General features: G+C 40.1%; 1 protein-coding gene and 1 pseudogene across 1 annotated transcript; both read right to left on the reverse strand.

Annotated features, from left to right (window-relative positions):
- Positions 1-1,483: 1,483 nt before the first annotated feature.
- On the reverse strand, positions 1,484-7,360 carry LOC122844028 (CD209 antigen-like protein E). The gene is made up of 8 exons (XM_044139231.1): positions 7,306-7,360; positions 6,857-6,940; positions 4,242-4,343; positions 4,008-4,085; positions 3,016-3,066; positions 2,675-2,826; positions 2,456-2,580; positions 1,484-2,368 (listed from the first exon to the last, which is right to left on the reverse strand). The coding sequence occupies exons 1-8, from the start codon at positions 7,358-7,360 to the stop codon at positions 2,182-2,184; spliced, it is 834 nt and encodes a 277-aa protein (XP_043995166.1). The 3' UTR covers positions 1,484-2,181.
- A 3,879-nt stretch (positions 7,361-11,239) lies between these two features.
- On the reverse strand, positions 11,240-15,482 carry LOC122843490 (annotated as a pseudogene).
- Between the last annotated feature and the right edge of the window lie 538 nt (positions 15,483-16,020).

The raw sequence follows: 16,020 nt of genomic DNA on the forward strand, positions 1-16,020 counted from the left end.
GAATGTTTTAATCGTCTTCAGGATTAAATATTTGGGTTTTAAGTCTGAGATCTTTATCAACACTTGATGTCTCAAGTGACACACGAAACAGGACATCCCAAAAATAAAGCAGAAGCAGAAGTAAAAACAGAAGTCGTTTATTTTCTCCATTACAGTTGGATGAAAACAGTTCATCCCCTTAAAAATGTAGTCACTCTTAATTGTGACTTACATGTTTAAAAAATCACAATCAGATCAAATTTTATTTGTAAAGCACATTTCAGCAGCAAGACATTTCAAAGTGCTTCACATCATGAACACAGAAAACAAAGTCATGCAACATAGAATCAACAAAACATGACATCAAGTCAAGTTCCATCATTAAATTTGTAATTGATCATATTTTAAATTCAACTCCGAACAGGTGGGTTTTTAGTCGAGATTTAAAGGAAGTCAGTGTTTCAGCTGTTTTACAGTTTTCTGGGAGTTTGTTAAAGATTTGTGGTGCATAGAAGCTGAATGCTGCTTCTCCTCATTTGGTTCTTGTTGGAAAAGTTATTATCCAAGATCATTTAAATTATTATTTTATATGTTTTCATTTTATTAGTCATTTGTGTTTTTCTCTTTGGTCCCTTTTCTTTTATGGTATATTATTAACTGTTCTTATTAACTGTACAACAGTATTTTAAAACTGGAAACTGGAAGCTTCCACCTCACAGAGCAGCCCTCCCCACACCTCCACTCAGCTCCTTCAGACTAGCCAGCAGCAAGTAGCAAACCTCTGCTGAGCTCATTATAGGAGCTGCTGCTCAGAGCGGCGCTGGTAGAAACGTTGTTAGAGGTTTTTAGAGGAGCCGTGTTGGGACGACTTCCTGAAGGCGGAGCTTCAGAAGGAGCAGGAGTTTTTAAAGAGACAGAGACCCAATTTCAAATTGTTTAATTAGGAAGAAAAAAAAAATTATATTTGAAATGTACAACGTTTGATTGTGAACTTGATTGTGTTATGAAATGGCACCTTGTGCCTGGAAAATACATAAAACTGCTTCTTTAAAATATAACAATGAAATTAGATGATTTTTTTGGACAAATTCAAATGTATGTCATAGATATAGTTATTACATTTGCAGTGATGAACCCTGATGACTTCTCTTTGAGTCTTTTTAATGCAAATACAGTAGATAAGTTACTTACCATTTAATTGAAATACATTTATTAAACCAGGGGAGCTGGATAACATTTCACCATGTCAACTGGCAATGAGATGTAGAACCATGAAAAACCTGCTGGCAGCTCCATCAGTGCAGCAGATGTTTCCTGATCTGAATAGGATCTCACTTTGCAAACTGACAATCTGAAGTGAAGCAGAAAACCGATGAGGTCATCGGACGCCTTCAATCAGAAACTGACAAACATCTCAGTTCCTCCCTGCAGCTCCTTCCTGTTCATCCTTCATAGTTTCTTCATTCTAAATATCCACTCATATAAACCAGACAGACTCATTTCATGCAGTTTGAAAAGTTTATTCATGATCCTGACGGCTACATGAACAGCTGCTGCTTTGAGCTGATAACCTGAAAGCTGGAGCTCTGATGGAGGATCTGATCTTTATTTTTCTACATGGAAACATGATGAGTCATGATGCAGAAACCATCATCCATACGACGTCATGCAAAGCTTCATACGCAACATAAACTGATGAAACAACAGGAACTACTTTATGTTGGGAGTTTTAGTTCCAGATGTCCAGGAGGTGAACTGTGAACATGAACTGATTCAGTTTTAGCTGCTGGTAAGGAGGATCTGAACCAGTCAAACCAGTAGAGAGGTTCTGGTTTTCCACATGTTCTGCTCTCTATGATGGATCATCAGAAGCTGCAGAGCCTCAGAAATGTTCTGACCCGAGTCACATGTGGGATCCAGAACCGTTAGAACCAGAAGCAGAAATAAATCCTCTGTTAAACTGATGGAAAAGTTCTGCTGCAGGTTCTTCCAGGTTCCTGTTTGTAACTCAGTTTCTGAGTTTTTCTCTTGGTGGTTTGTTGCTGCAGAGCAGAAAACAACTAAAGCTGATAGAAATAATGATTAAAAAGATTAATTTCATCTTTCAATGAAGCTGGAAGAAAAGTTTAGATGTTTATAGAACCAGAATCTCTGCAGGTTCTTGGTTCTGTTCTCAGATTGTTTTATAGACTGAGCTGAACTTCAGACACAGGGATAACGTGGAGCTGCTGGTTTCTCACAGATACATCTATTTTTAATATTGCAGGAATAATCAAACCAACATTTCAGATCATGAGTTCCTCCTCTCTCTCCCATCCTCACACAATCTTCTCCAGCTGGATTTTTACCTTTCCAGTCATCAGGGTCATTGTGACTCCAAAAGCTCAAACTAAGAGACAAAGAATAGAAACAGGAGAAATAAAAACTGTGACTTGGATTCTCAAAATAAACCAAAATGTTTTCATTTGTTTCAAACCTTTCATCCAGAGCAGATCCGTCCACCCAGAACCATTTTCCTTCTTCCACCGAGTCCGTCAGTCCGATCCAGAACTTGTCCTCATCGTCCTTCATCAAGCCTCTCAGTCTGCTCTCCAAGAACGTCTGAACAGGAAAAGTTGATGAAAATTTCTTTTTGAAACTCTTCTGTGCTGAGATGAAATGAGAGAGAATCTGAACCTGCAGCAGAGTTTCATACCTGCTCCTCTCTGCTGTCGATCTTCACCAGGTCTGATCCACGATCAATGCAGGAACTTCTGCTGTCATTCCAGGAGGATTTAGTGGTGGAGAAATAATAACAGTTTCCTCCATGTGGCTCCCAGCCTGGTTCACACTTCAGACATGTCAGATCTTTAAAGACAAAGACTTCAGTGAAGCAGGAGGAATAAATCTCTGTAGATGTTTGTGTGATTTGGAGACAGCAGGAGGCGTCTTCTGTCCTGCAGCTACAATCTAACTTCCTGTTTCTGTCAGTCCATCAACGTCTCTTTAACATCATTAGAGGACAGAAATGAGACAAAGATCAGATCATGGACTTACCTTTTACTGCAGGAGGTGGAGGACAGGATGGAGGAGGCTGTTCCTTTAGCTCTGTCACAGAAATAGAAACAGTTTCTATGAAACCATAATCAGTTATTTTCTTCTTTCAAAGTTGAACTGATGAACAAACGTCCACACTGTCAGAACTCTGGATTGTTTGGAGTTGTTTGGTGTCTCGATCATTTTATTCTATTTCCAATGTTAATGTGTTCCTTAGGTCTTTGTTTCCATTTTTCTTTATGTCAGACCTCTTCAGTGATTTCAGTTTATGTTTATTTCTTCATTGTGTCTCGTTACAGGTTACAGGTTACTCTAGTAGATTCATTTTCCTAGTTCCTCGTTGTGTGCTCTCCCTCCACTCTCCTTCTCTCTCCCTTCATCCTGCAACCTGTTTCTAATCAGCCATCAGTTCCTTATTCAGTAATCAACCTCCAGTATAATACTCATTATTATATAATACTCTTTCTCAGTCACTCCTTGCTGGTTGCTCCTCCTAAATCCCCTCGGTTTACTCTGCTGGTGTTTTGTGTCCTGTGTTCCTGTTTTTGTTCGGCTCTGGCTCCCTGTGTTGCTTGTGGTTTGTGTACATTCTTCATTAAACAACAAAATGTACTAACTATCTCTGCGTGCAGCATTTGGACCCACCATCAAGACACACACTTTGTTCTCTTGTTGTCAATGAACTTGAATATATTGGAGTGTATATTGTTCCCACAATCTAACATGTAGGATGTAATTTGTCAATAATATTTAATAAATGAACATTCATGCTGCAGCAACTTTGTATCAGCAGCTTTAAACAGAGTGACAGTAGTGATGTTTCAGTGATGCAGCAGAAACATTGTTGGATAAAGAGAAGAATGGAGCTGATGCATCCCAGTAACAAAGTTTACTTGAATGTTACAAGAAATGTTAAAATATTATAGAGACCAATGAAAGTGATTAATCTACATTGAACGAAAACATCAGTCTGAACCTTCTGACTGTCTCACCTGAGATATTTTTCCTCAGAGCTTCATTTTCCTCTTTCAGGGTTTGGATGGTTTGATTGGTTCGTATTTTATCAAAAGCTGTTTAAAGGAAAGATGGAAATTAGATTTTCAAAGACTTTCATTGTTCTTCAACATGACAAACACTGATGTAAAAAAGAGAAAAAGTTCTAGATACAATTCAGTCAGAGTGACCTTGACCTGTAAGAAGTCAGTGGAAAGACAGGATGAACTCACAGAGTCTGTAGATGACGATGAGAGCAGCAGCCAGCAGACCGACCAGAACCAGCAGAACTGCTCCCCCTGCTGGCAGCTTACAGGTCCTGCTTGGGTTTTCACCTGAGAAGCAATTAGAGCAGAACCGTATCAGAACCGGATCAGAACCAGATCAGAACCGGATCAGAACCAGATCAGAACCGGATCAGAACCGAATCAGAACCGGATCAGAACCAGGAGGCAGCCTCACAGAATCAGAAACACTAGGAAACATCACGTGCTGCAGGAAACTGACATGTTGCTATGGAAACAGTTTCCCATAAAACCTCTGGAGGAACTGCTGGATCAGTTAGTTGTTATTCTTACAGTTTCCATCAATGACGGATAATGAAGCTTTTGTAAACCACGTCAGTTCTTTATTTCATGGGATAAAACCTTCAGCATCAGATCAATGAAGCCATGAAAGGAGAGATGAAAATTTTTAATAACACAGAGTTCTTATTCAGACTTTACTTTCCACCAACGCCCATTATGTTCAGCCTCGACTTCTTCCTCTGCAGCTGGTAGTTTTGGTCTTAGTGACTTCCTGGTTTCTCTGTACTTAGACCAGTCATGACCAGGAACCTGTGCTCAACCATGGATATGTTCTCCTCCAGTCCTCTGATGCCCACTTTGTTGTTTGATTGGTTTCTTTAGGATTATTCTGATCTCACCTCTTCTGAGGACGAGCCGTCAATGGGAAACCTTATCAAGAGCTGACACAGTGGACCTCTGATTAACAGCTGTGATCAACATGTTATAAATACTAACTCTGGTAAACTGAGTGCAGAAACAACTGTGTGTGAAGCATTGCTGTAAAGTCCAAACCCAAGCGACTGTTTCTCCGTCCAGGAGGAGTGAACGCTGCACGACAGCGACTCCATGAAACCTGCTGAGTTTCCTGACATGGAAACTTTTTAATCTAACTTGAATAACGAACTGAAGCTGATGCAACGTTTGGTGACCACATCAATTTGAATAAGTAAAGTTCCTCCAGTCGACATTTATGCTAAATTAGAGTGATGTAAGCAGTGACGTCAGTAACGCGTTAATTTGTAATGCGTTACTGACGTCGGACCACTTTTTTCAGTAACGAGTAATCTAATGCGTTGCTATTTCAAATCGAGTAGTCAGACTACAGTTACTTATCAAAATCACTGTGCGTTACTACGTCACTATCTTCTTTTGTTATTTAATCGTATTTCCTCTACTCGTCTTGTCGAGTGACCAACGTCTCTATGCGACAGAAATGTAAACAATGGAGGGAGATGCGCATTTTGTTGGTGGAAAAACTGGAACTATTTTGAGTTTCTGTCTCCAAGTCCGATTATTATAAACGGCTTTTGGCTTCATTTTTTTAAAGCCACTTGCAAATTTAATGAGTGGCGGGTTGCGCCTTTTTGGGCTCGTTTTTGAACGTGAAGTTGCTCATTTGGGCTTGGAAATAAGCAAAGACTCAGAATAAATCCCAGAATTTGTTCGTCATTAAGGTAGTTTTATTCAGTCTCTCCCTGTTCATCATTTCCAGGATGATTCGTCCCGCTGTGTCTTTGTTAATGTCAAGTTAATGTATTACCTCTGAATGACGTCGAGCTTCGCGTTGCGCTCCAGAAAACTACAAACATCGAGACCAATATGAACAGCGCAATAAACGTGAAAACAGCCACGAATGAACGTGTCCGTAGTTGGCAATAATTATAATGGCAATTTAACGCCACTATAATTATTAATATTAAGATACGTGTCACAAATCTGTGCAGCCATCTGAGCTGTGGAGCTGCAGGAGGAGCTCTGTGCGCTGTGACACCAAACGCAGGGCCGTAACACAGAACCTGGAGGCTGGGGGGAGGGGGGAGGCTTTAAAATCCGAGTTTTCCAGACAACAGTGGACCACACAAATTATTCACGTTTTTTATTTTTTTGTACTGTTTTTTGTACAATCTCCTCTTCAGTTCAACCTTATCAGTGGAGACACATTGTTGATGTTACCATTATAAAATAAATTACAATTAAGTATTGACAAAGCTCAATGTGATTTTCACAGTAGGTGGAGCGTTGTTGTTAGCAGCTGCTGAAAGTAACTAAAAAGTTACTTTTAGTGTAACTTAGTTACTTTCCAAATCAAGTAGTCAATAATATAACTAAGTTACTTTTTCAAGGAGTAATCAGTAGTCCGATTAAAGTTACATTTTCAAAGTAACTATGCCAACACTGGATGTAAGTAACCAGAAGGGAACTGTTGCATTCTTGATGCTACAAACTGAGAAACTGAACAGCTAACAAGAACAACAGAAGCTTTTCAGTTCATGTCTTCAGAAATAGTTCTCTTCCTCTTTGTGGCTTCCACATTTTTTGCTTTTTTGAATTTGCATTCTTCAAAGTTTTTGAACTCATGACTGTCTGTTTAATAAACTAAATAGATATCTTGTATTTTTAAATTAGTTTCTGTCTGTTTCCTTCCAGTTCAGATGTTAAATGTCTACAGAAAGCAGTTTGTGTTCATCCTGGTTGTTTATCTGATGAAGACCTCTCAGCTCTGACTGCAGCTTCTTCTTCATCACCTTCCTGCTGTTTTACCTCCTCCTTAATAATCTTACCCTCTGTGTGTCTCTGTGAGCGTCTCATGATGAGGAAACTGAAGACACAAACAGCCTCAGCTGATGTTTCCTGCAGACGTTTACCTGAATGGAAACACAGATATTTACATTTTTGCATCTACAAGCTACAGTCATCAAAATTACAAGAAACAACTGCTTTGAATATTTCACTTGCTGAGATGAACGGTAACAAATATCAAACTTTTATACAATATTCACATACGCAGCAGTACTTAACAAGCTTAGTAATCCAGAAAGAAGATAATTGCTTTGCTTGTAAGTATTTGTTCAGTTATTATCACACAAATTTCATGTTTATTTTTTTACATTTCATTTTGACCTGGTTTTAAAAAACCCAAAACAAGTTATCAAAAAGAGGGAATATTTTAAAATATTAAATAAATTGCCAATATTTTCATGGACTGAATCATAAAATCAGCTGAACTCACCTCCAGCCTCCCTCCTCTGTTCTTCTTCTGTCGCAGCGTCAGCTTCGTGTTTCATAACTTTATGTTAAAGAAACTTCCTCATTAACCTGATGATGAGGAGGAATCTTCATCTGCTGTCACTTCCTCATTATTCTGTCTGATTCTCAGTATTTTTAAACAAAATAAACTATTTAAATTCTCTATTCATTTAATTCAAATGACATTTATATTATTTTAATTCCTAGTCAGATATTTATTTGCATCCATCGTCTGTATTGTTTGTAAACAACTGTGAAATAATTAAAACTCTGTTGCCTCTTAATTAATGTTCCTCATTTATTAATGCATTTTATTTTAGGTTATTAGCATGAATACAACATAAACATATACAAACTATATGAAAATAGTGACTGCTGTATTTTTAATAAAAGGTGAAAGCAGGACTATTTTCCCTGTTTCATTCATGGTGCTAAACTAAAGAACGACTCTCTGCTGTGGCTGCAGTTCATTTAGCCTCGTGTAAAAAACCTCCTGCATGTTTGCAGACGACATCGTCGCAGTGGAGCCTCTTCAGATCCAGGTCATAAAAACCAACTTTAAAGCTTCATGGTCAGACGTCCTGCTTCCTGTTTGGCCCAGACTCTCTTCACACTTTGTAACTTTAGATAAAAATCCATTTTCTCTCTGGAAAAGGCTTCCTGAAGTTGGTAAAGCACTATGTCAAAACTCCTCATCAATGAATAAACTTCCAGTTTGTAGTATTTGGAGTTGTAGGATCATTTTTTAAATCCAAAGTTGAATTGAGCCTTCTGAATGTTATGTTTTATGTTGAAGAAACTTCCTGTTGAGCTTAAAGATGAAACGGAGAGAGAGGCGGCTTCATCTGCTGTCTGCTTCTTTATGGTTTTATTTTTATTCTCATTTATTTCAGATAAAATACATGAACTGTTCTGTTAAAAATGTCTGAAGTGAAACATCTCTCCAATTGAATGAGCTGCACAGTTTTATTTCCCTAAATGTTAAAGGATGATAGAACACAGAAGTGTGTGCTGCCCCCTGCTGGTCTTTATGTTTGTTTTGAATATTTCGACATGAGTTGGTTTGGTAACTGGAAGATTTTATAAAAACAAAATGAGAGTTTAAGGTTTTAAATTGCTTCTATTTTATTCTGTCAAAACATTTTCAAAGTTGTTCTAAAAAACATGTTTTAAAGTTAGTTTTCCAATCTGGCTGTTGTCTTTGTAAAACTATTACTCTGTTTGAGTGGAATTATAATCAAAAAAAAAAAAAAAGTGCAGGAATGAAAAATAGAAGTTATTTAACTATGTACATGAAGTGAGACCAGTTTCCGAGAGCAGTCCAATTAAGAGTTTAGCAGTCTGATGGCAAGTGGGAAAAAGCTGTTCCAGAACCTGGTGGACCTGAAGCTGTTCCAGAACCTGGTGGACCTGAAGCTGTTCCAGAACCTGGTGGACCTGCACCGGATGCTGCAGAACCTCTTTCCAGAGGGCAGCAGGGAGAACAGTCCATGGTGGGGGTGTGAGGGGTCAGTGGCGATGTTTCGGCCTCGGGACACGCAGCGCTGGGATGAAATGTCCTGAATGGAGGGAAGGGGGGCCCCAATGATCCTCTCTGCTGTCCGCTCCACTCTCCTCACGGTCTTCCAGTGGGAGGCGCTGCAGCCTCCACACCACACAGAGAGGCAGCTGGTCAGAATGCTCTCTATGGTGCTTCTGTAGAACATCTTGAGGATGGGCGGGGGCAGGTGAGCTCTCCTCATCCTCCGCAGGAAATACAAGCGTTTCTGTTTCCTCTTGACCAGAGTCGTGGTGTTCACAGTGCAGGTGAGGTCATTTGTGATGTGCACCCCCAGGAATTTGGTGCTGCTGACCACCTCCACAGCCGAGCTGTTGATGAACAGTGGACCATGGCTGGGCCGGTTCTTCCTGAAGTCGACAATCATCTCCTTCGTCTTGTCAACGTTCAGGATCAGGCTGTTGTCTCTGCACCAGTCCACCAGCTGCTCCACCTCCTCTCTGTAGTCCAGGTCGTTGTCATCTCTGATGAGGCCCACCACCGTTGTGTCGTCCGCGAACTTCACGTTGTGATTGGTGGCGAACCTGGGGGCGCAGTCGTGTGTCATCAGAGTGAACAGCAGAGGGCTCAGGACGCAGCCCTGAGGGGAGCCTGTGCTGAGGGTGATGACATCGGAGGTGTGTTGTCCGGTCCGGACTGACTGAGGTCTGTCGGTGAGGAAGTCTAGCAGCCAGTTTCGCAGTGGGTGCTGAAGCCCAGGTGTCCCAGTTTTCCTGCCAGATGCTGTGGGATGATTGTGTTGAACGCTGAGCTGAAGTCCAGGAACAACATCCGCACATGAGTGTTCTTCTCCTCCAGGTGAGCCAGGCTCAGGTGTAGGGCGGAGGAGACGGCGTCCTCAGTGGAGCAGTTTGAGCGGTTGGCAAACTGAAACGGGTCGAATGTGGAGGGGAGTCTGGAGACGATGTGTTCTTTTACCAGCCTTTCAAAGCACTTCATCATGATGGGAGTCAGTGCCACAGGCTGGTAATCGTTGAAAGAGGTGACTTGAGGTTTCTTTGGCACCGGAATGATGGAGGCAGTTTTGAGACAGGCTGGCACTGTGGCTTGGTCCAGTGAGGTGTTGAAAATGTCTGTTAGGACACCAGCCAGCTGACCTGCGCATTCCCTGAACACCTATGTTGTCGGGGCCTGGGGTCTTCCGTGGGTTGACTCTTTTCAGAGTCTTCAACACATCGGCTGTGTCCAGGCACAGTGCCTCCTCTTCCTGGAGGGGAACAGTTTTCTTTGCCGGAGTACTGTTCAGTGCCTCGAACCTCCCAAAGAAGTTATTGAGTCCATTTAGAAAGACAGCATCAACTTCGCCCACTGGGGGGGAGGATGGATTCAGTTTCACACAGACCAGAACAAAGACTTCAGTGAAGCAGGAGGAATAAATCTCTGTAGATGTTTGTGTGATTTGGAGACAGCAGGAGGCGTCTTCTGTCCTGCAGCTACAATCTAACTTCCTGTTTCTGTCAGTCCATCAACGTCTCTTTAACATCATTAGAGGACAGAAATTAGACATTTTGGACATGTTGGACATGATGAACATCTCTGCTGCTCTATTCAGAGAAATAAAATCAGTTTTGATCACAGTCAGTTATTTTCTTCTTCTAAAGCTGAACTGATGAACAAACATGATCCAATAATTAACTTCCACTCTGGAGTTGCCCAAGGTGAGAGCCGTCGGGCAGGAGTGGGCATACTTGTTGCTCTCCTTCTCGGCGCCTGTACGTTGAGGTTTACCCCGGTGAACGAGAGGGTAGCCTCCCTCCGCCTACGGGTGGGGGGACGGGTCCTGACTGTCATTTGTGCTTACGGGCCGAACGAAACCAAAGTCACTGATTTAAAGGAAGTTTTCACATCAATGATAATACTCAGTTACAATTATTTTTACAAAATGTTTAAAAAATTATTTACAGGTAGAAACTTTCTCTAAAGCCTGGTAACTTTTCTAAGTTTGAGAAACATTGAAGACATTTTTTAAACAATTATTCAATTATTACCACGTATAAAAAATGTAATAAACATTGCAGTAAATATGAGCAGAGGTTATAAAAGTTATCCAGATTATTTTATTTCAAAGCCAATCTTTGTTTTTCAGTCATATTGACCAAAATGTTGGCATAATATTTATTTTATTGGACAAAACGTGGAACAAGTTAAGAAGACATTCCTGATCATAATACAAGTTACATAGTTTCATACTTTTCAAAGGACATTCTGCATTCAAACCAAAATATTAATATGAGAGAAAATCAAGCAAGAATATGATTGAATGTTGAAAGTTTTATAATTTCACCATGTCTGGAAATGTAATATTTTCATGACAATAGTTTCATAAAACCAGCATCACTGCAGCTTCTTGAAGCTGAACTCAGATCGGTTCACAGACTGAACTGATCTTCAGACACATGATCTCAGTCCAGCTGTTTTCTCACAGATACTTTTGTGAGGATAATTACAGGATATATCGTACCAGGACTTCAGATCATCATGTTTGTTTTTCATCCCCATCCTCCCACAGTCAGCTGAGGCTGCACCATCTTTACTTCTGTTGTCAGGTTCTCCATCCATCCAGAACGTCAAACTTGAAGAACAGCAGGAAGAAAATATCAGGTAAATGTTACAGAACACCATTTAACCAAACAATGTCTCATTATTCAGACCTTTCATCCTGAGGAGATCCGTCCACCCAGAACCATTTTCCTTCTTCCACCGAGTCCGTCAGTCCGATCCAGAACCTGTCCTCATCGTCCTTCATCAAGTTTCTCAGTCTTCCTACCAGGAACATCTGAACAGGAAAAGTTGATAAAAATATTTCAGAGATGAAGAATCATGATGATGAGATGAAATGAGAGAGAATCTGAACCTGCAGCAGAGTTTCATACCTGCTCCTCTCTGCTGTCGATCTTCACCAGGTCTGATCCCAGATCAATGCAGGAACGTCTGCTGTCAGACCAGGAGGATTTAGTGGTGGAGAAATAATAACAGTTTCCTCCATGTGGCTCCCAGCCTGGTTCACACTTCAAACATGTTTCCTCTTCAAACAGATCAGAACAAAGACTTCAGTGAAGCAGGAGGAATAAATCTCTGTAGATGTTTGTGTGATTTGGAGACAGCAGGAGGCGTCTTCTGTCCTGCAGCTACAATCTAACTTCCTGTTTCTGTCAGTCCATCAACGTCTCTTTAACATCATTAGAGGACAGAAATGAGACAAAGATCAGATCATGGACTTACCTTTTACTGCAGGAGGTGGAGGACAGGATGGAGGTGGAGGACAGGATGGAGGTGGAGGACAGGATGGAGGTGGAGGACAGGATGGAGGTGGAGGACAGGATGGAGGAGGCTGTTCCTTTAGCTCTGTCACAGAAATAGAAACAGTTTCTATGAAACCATAATCAGTTATTTTCTTCTTTCAAAGCTGAACTGATGAACACACGTCCACATTGTCAGAACTCTGGATTGTTTGGAGTTGTTTGGTGTCTCGATCATTTTATTCTATTTCCAATGTTAATGTGTTCCTTAGGTCTTTGTTTCCATTTTTCTTCATGTCAGACCTCTTCAGTGATTTCAGTTTATATTTATTTCTTCATTGTGTCTCGTTATAGGTTACAGGTTACTCTAGTAGATTCATTTTCCTAGTTCCTCGTTGTGTGCTCTCCCTCCACTCTCCTTCTCTCTCCCTTCATCCTGCAACCTGTTTCTAATCAGCCATCAGTTCCTTATTCAGTAATCAACCTCCAGTATAATACTCATTATTATATAATACTCTTTCTCAGTCACTCCTTGCTGGTTGCTCCTGCTAAATCCCCTCGGTTTACTCTGCTGGTGTTTTGTGTCCTGTGTTCCTGTTTTTGTTCGGCTCTGACTCCCTGTGTTGCTTGTGGTTTGTGTACTTTCTTTATTAAAACAACAAAATGTACTAACCATCTCCGCCTGCAGCATTTGGACCCACCATCAAGACACACACTTTGTTCTCTTGTTGTCAATGAACTTGAATATATTGGAGTGTATATTGTTCCCACAATCTAACATGTAGGATGTAATTTGTCAATATTATTTAATAAATGAACATTCATGCTGCAGCAACTTTGTATCAGCAGCTTTAAACAGAGTGACAGTAGTGATGTTTCAGTGATGCAGCAGAAACATTGTTGGATAAAGAGAAGAATGGAGCTGATGCATCCCAGTAACAAAGTTTACTTGAATGTTACAAGAAATGTTACAATATTATAGAGACCAATGAAAGTGATTAATCTACATTGAAAGAAAACATCAGTCTGAACCTTCTGACTGTCTCACCTGAGATATTTTTCCTCAGAGCTTCATTTTCCTCTTTCAGGGTTTGGATGGTTTGATTGGTCCGTATTTTATCAAAAGCTGTTTAAAGGAAAGATGGAAATTATATTTTCAAAGACTTTCATTGTTCTTCAACATGACAAACACTGATGTAAAAAAGAGAAAAAGTTCTAGATACAATTCAGTCAGAGTGACCTTGACCTGTAAGAAGTCAGTGGAAAGACAGGATGAACTCACAGAGTCTGTAGATGACGATGAGAGCAGCAGCCAGCAGACCGACCAGAACCAGCAGAACTGCTCCCCCTGCTGGCAGCTTGCAGGTCCTGCTTGGGTTTTCACCTGAGGAGCATTTAGAGCAGAACCGGATCAGAACCGGATCAGAACCGAATCAGAACCGGATCAGAACCGGATCAGAACTGGATCAGAACCGGATCAGAACCAGGAGACAGACTCACAGAAACAGAAACACTAGGAAACATCACGTGCTGCAGGAAACTGACATGTTGCTATGGAAACAGTTTCCCATAAAACCTCTGGAGGAACTGCTGGATCAGTTAGTTGTTATTCTTACAGTAGCCATCAATGACGGATAATGAAGCTTTTGTAAACCACGTCAGTTCTTTATTTCATGGGATAAAACCTTCAGCATCAGATCAATGAAGCCATGAAAGGAGAGATGAACATTTTTAATAACACAGAGTTCTTATTCAGACTTTACTTTCCACCAACGCCCATTATGTTCAGCCTCGACTTCTTCCTCTGCAGCTGGTAGTTTTGGTCTTAGTGACTTCCTGTGGTTTCTCTGTACTTAGACCAGTCATGACCAGGACCCTGTGCTCAACCATGGATATGTTCTCCTGCAGTCCTCTGATGCCCACTTTGTTGTTTGATTGGTATCTTTAGGATTATTCTGATCTCACCTCTTCTGAGGACGAGCCGTCAATGGGAAACCTTATCAAGAGCTGACACAGTGGACCTCTGATTAACAGCTGTGATCAACATGTTATAAATACTAACTCTGGTAAACTGAGTGCAGAAACAACTGTGTGTGAAGCATTGCTGTAAAGTCCAAACCCAAGCGACTGTTTCTCCGTCCAGGAGGAGTGAACGCTGCACGACAGCGACTCCATGAAACCTGCTGAGTTTCCTGACATGGAAACTTTTTAATCTAACTTGAATAACGAACTGAAGCTGATGCAACGTTTGGTGACCACATCAATTTGAATAAGTAAAGTTCCTCCAGACGACATTTATGCTAAATTAGAGTGATGTCAGTAACCAGAAGGGAACTGTTGCATTCTTGATGCTACAAACTGAGAAACTGAACAGCTAACAAGAACAACAGAAGCTTTTCAGTTCATGTCTTCAGAAATAGTTCTCTTCCTCTTTGTGGCTTCCACATTTTTTGCTTTTTTGAATTTGCATTCTTCAAAGTCTTTGAACTCATGACCTTCTGTTTAATAAACTAAATAGATATCTTGTATTTTTAAATTAGTTTCTGTCTGTTTCCTTCCAGTTCAGATGTTAAATGTCTACAGAAAGCAGTTTGTGTTCATCCTGGTTGTTTATCTGATGAAGACCTCTCAGCTCTGACTGCAGCTTCTTCATCACCTTCCTGCTGTTTTACCTCCTCCTTAATAATCTTACCCTCTGTGTGTCTCTGTGAGCGTCTCATGATGAGGAAACTGAAGACACAAACAGCCTCAGCTGATGTTTCCTGCAGACGTTTACCTGAATGGAAACACAGATATTTACATTTTTGCATCTACAAGCTACAGTCATCAAAATTACAAGAAACAACTGCTTTGAATATTTCACTTGCTGAGATGAACGGTAACAAATATCAAACTTTTATACAATATTCACATACGCAGCAGTACTTAACAAGCTTAGTAATCCAGAAAGAAGATAATTGCTTTGCTTGTAAGTATTTGTTCAGTTATTATCACACAAATTTCATGTTTTTTTTTTTTTTTACATTTCATTTTGACCTGGTTTTAAAAAAACCAAAACAAGTTATCAAAAAGAGGGAATATTTTAAAATATTAAATAAATTGCCAATATTTTCATGGACTGAATCATAAAATCAGCTGAACTCACCTCCAGCCTCCCTCCTCTGTTGACTTTTCCGTTCTTCTGTCGCAGCGTCAGCTTCGTGTTTCATAACTTTATGTTAAAGAAACTTCCTCATTAACCTGATGATGAGGAGGAATCTTCATCTGCTGTCACTTCCTCATTATTCTGTCTGATTCTCAGTATTTTTAAACAAAATAAACTATTTAAATTCTCTATTCATTTAATTCAAATGACATTTATATTATTTTAATTCCTATCAGATATTTATTTGCATCCATCGTCTGTATTGTTTGTAAACAACTGTGAAAAAATTAAAACTCTGTTGCCTCTTAATTAATGTTCCTCATTTATTAATGCATTTTATTTTAGGTTATTAGGTTATTATTGCCCTGCTGGCAGCTTGCAGGTCCTGCTTGGGTTTTCACCTGAGAAGCATTTAGATCAGAACCGGATCAGAACTGGATCAGAACCGGATCAGAACCGGATCAGAACCAGGACCCTCAACAGCAGGGCGTCTCCAGGACGTTTTCAGTAAAACTAAAACAGCTGAAAGACTTTTATTCCCGTCTTTTTCACTGTTAATAAAATATCCGTCTGAGTTAGAGTTTATAAAGGCTGCATATTTAATAAAATATTTTAAATCTGAGCTTATTTCATATAAAGTGATAAAGTTTTGTGTCTTTGTGCATCCGTTAGTTAGAAAAGTATTAAAACTCACCATAAATGTGTCGTCTGTCCTCTGCAGGCGGAACAGAATGACTTTTTAAAAATATCTTCATG

This window comes from Gambusia affinis, linkage group LG14, assembly GCF_019740435.1.
Source record: "Gambusia affinis linkage group LG14, SWU_Gaff_1.0, whole genome shotgun sequence".
Taxonomy (NCBI): Eukaryota; Metazoa; Chordata; class Actinopteri; order Cyprinodontiformes; family Poeciliidae; genus Gambusia; species Gambusia affinis.

What these genes read in the sequence shown, in the direction of transcription:
- LOC122844028 (XM_044139231.1), bottom strand. Translation starts at nt 7,360, where the DNA reads ATGAAACACGAAGCTGACGCTGCGACAGAAGAAGAACAGAGGAGGGAG. An exon ending in CATCGTCATCTACAGACTCT is followed by an intron (nt 4,086 to 4,241) that starts GTGAGTTCATCC and finishes TCCTTTAAACAG; the next exon opens with CTTTTGATAAAATACGAACC. An exon ending in TCTGAGGAAAAATATCTCAG is followed by an intron (nt 3,067 to 4,007) that starts GTGAGACAGTCA and finishes TTTCTGTGACAG; the next exon opens with AGCTAAAGGAACAGCCTCCT.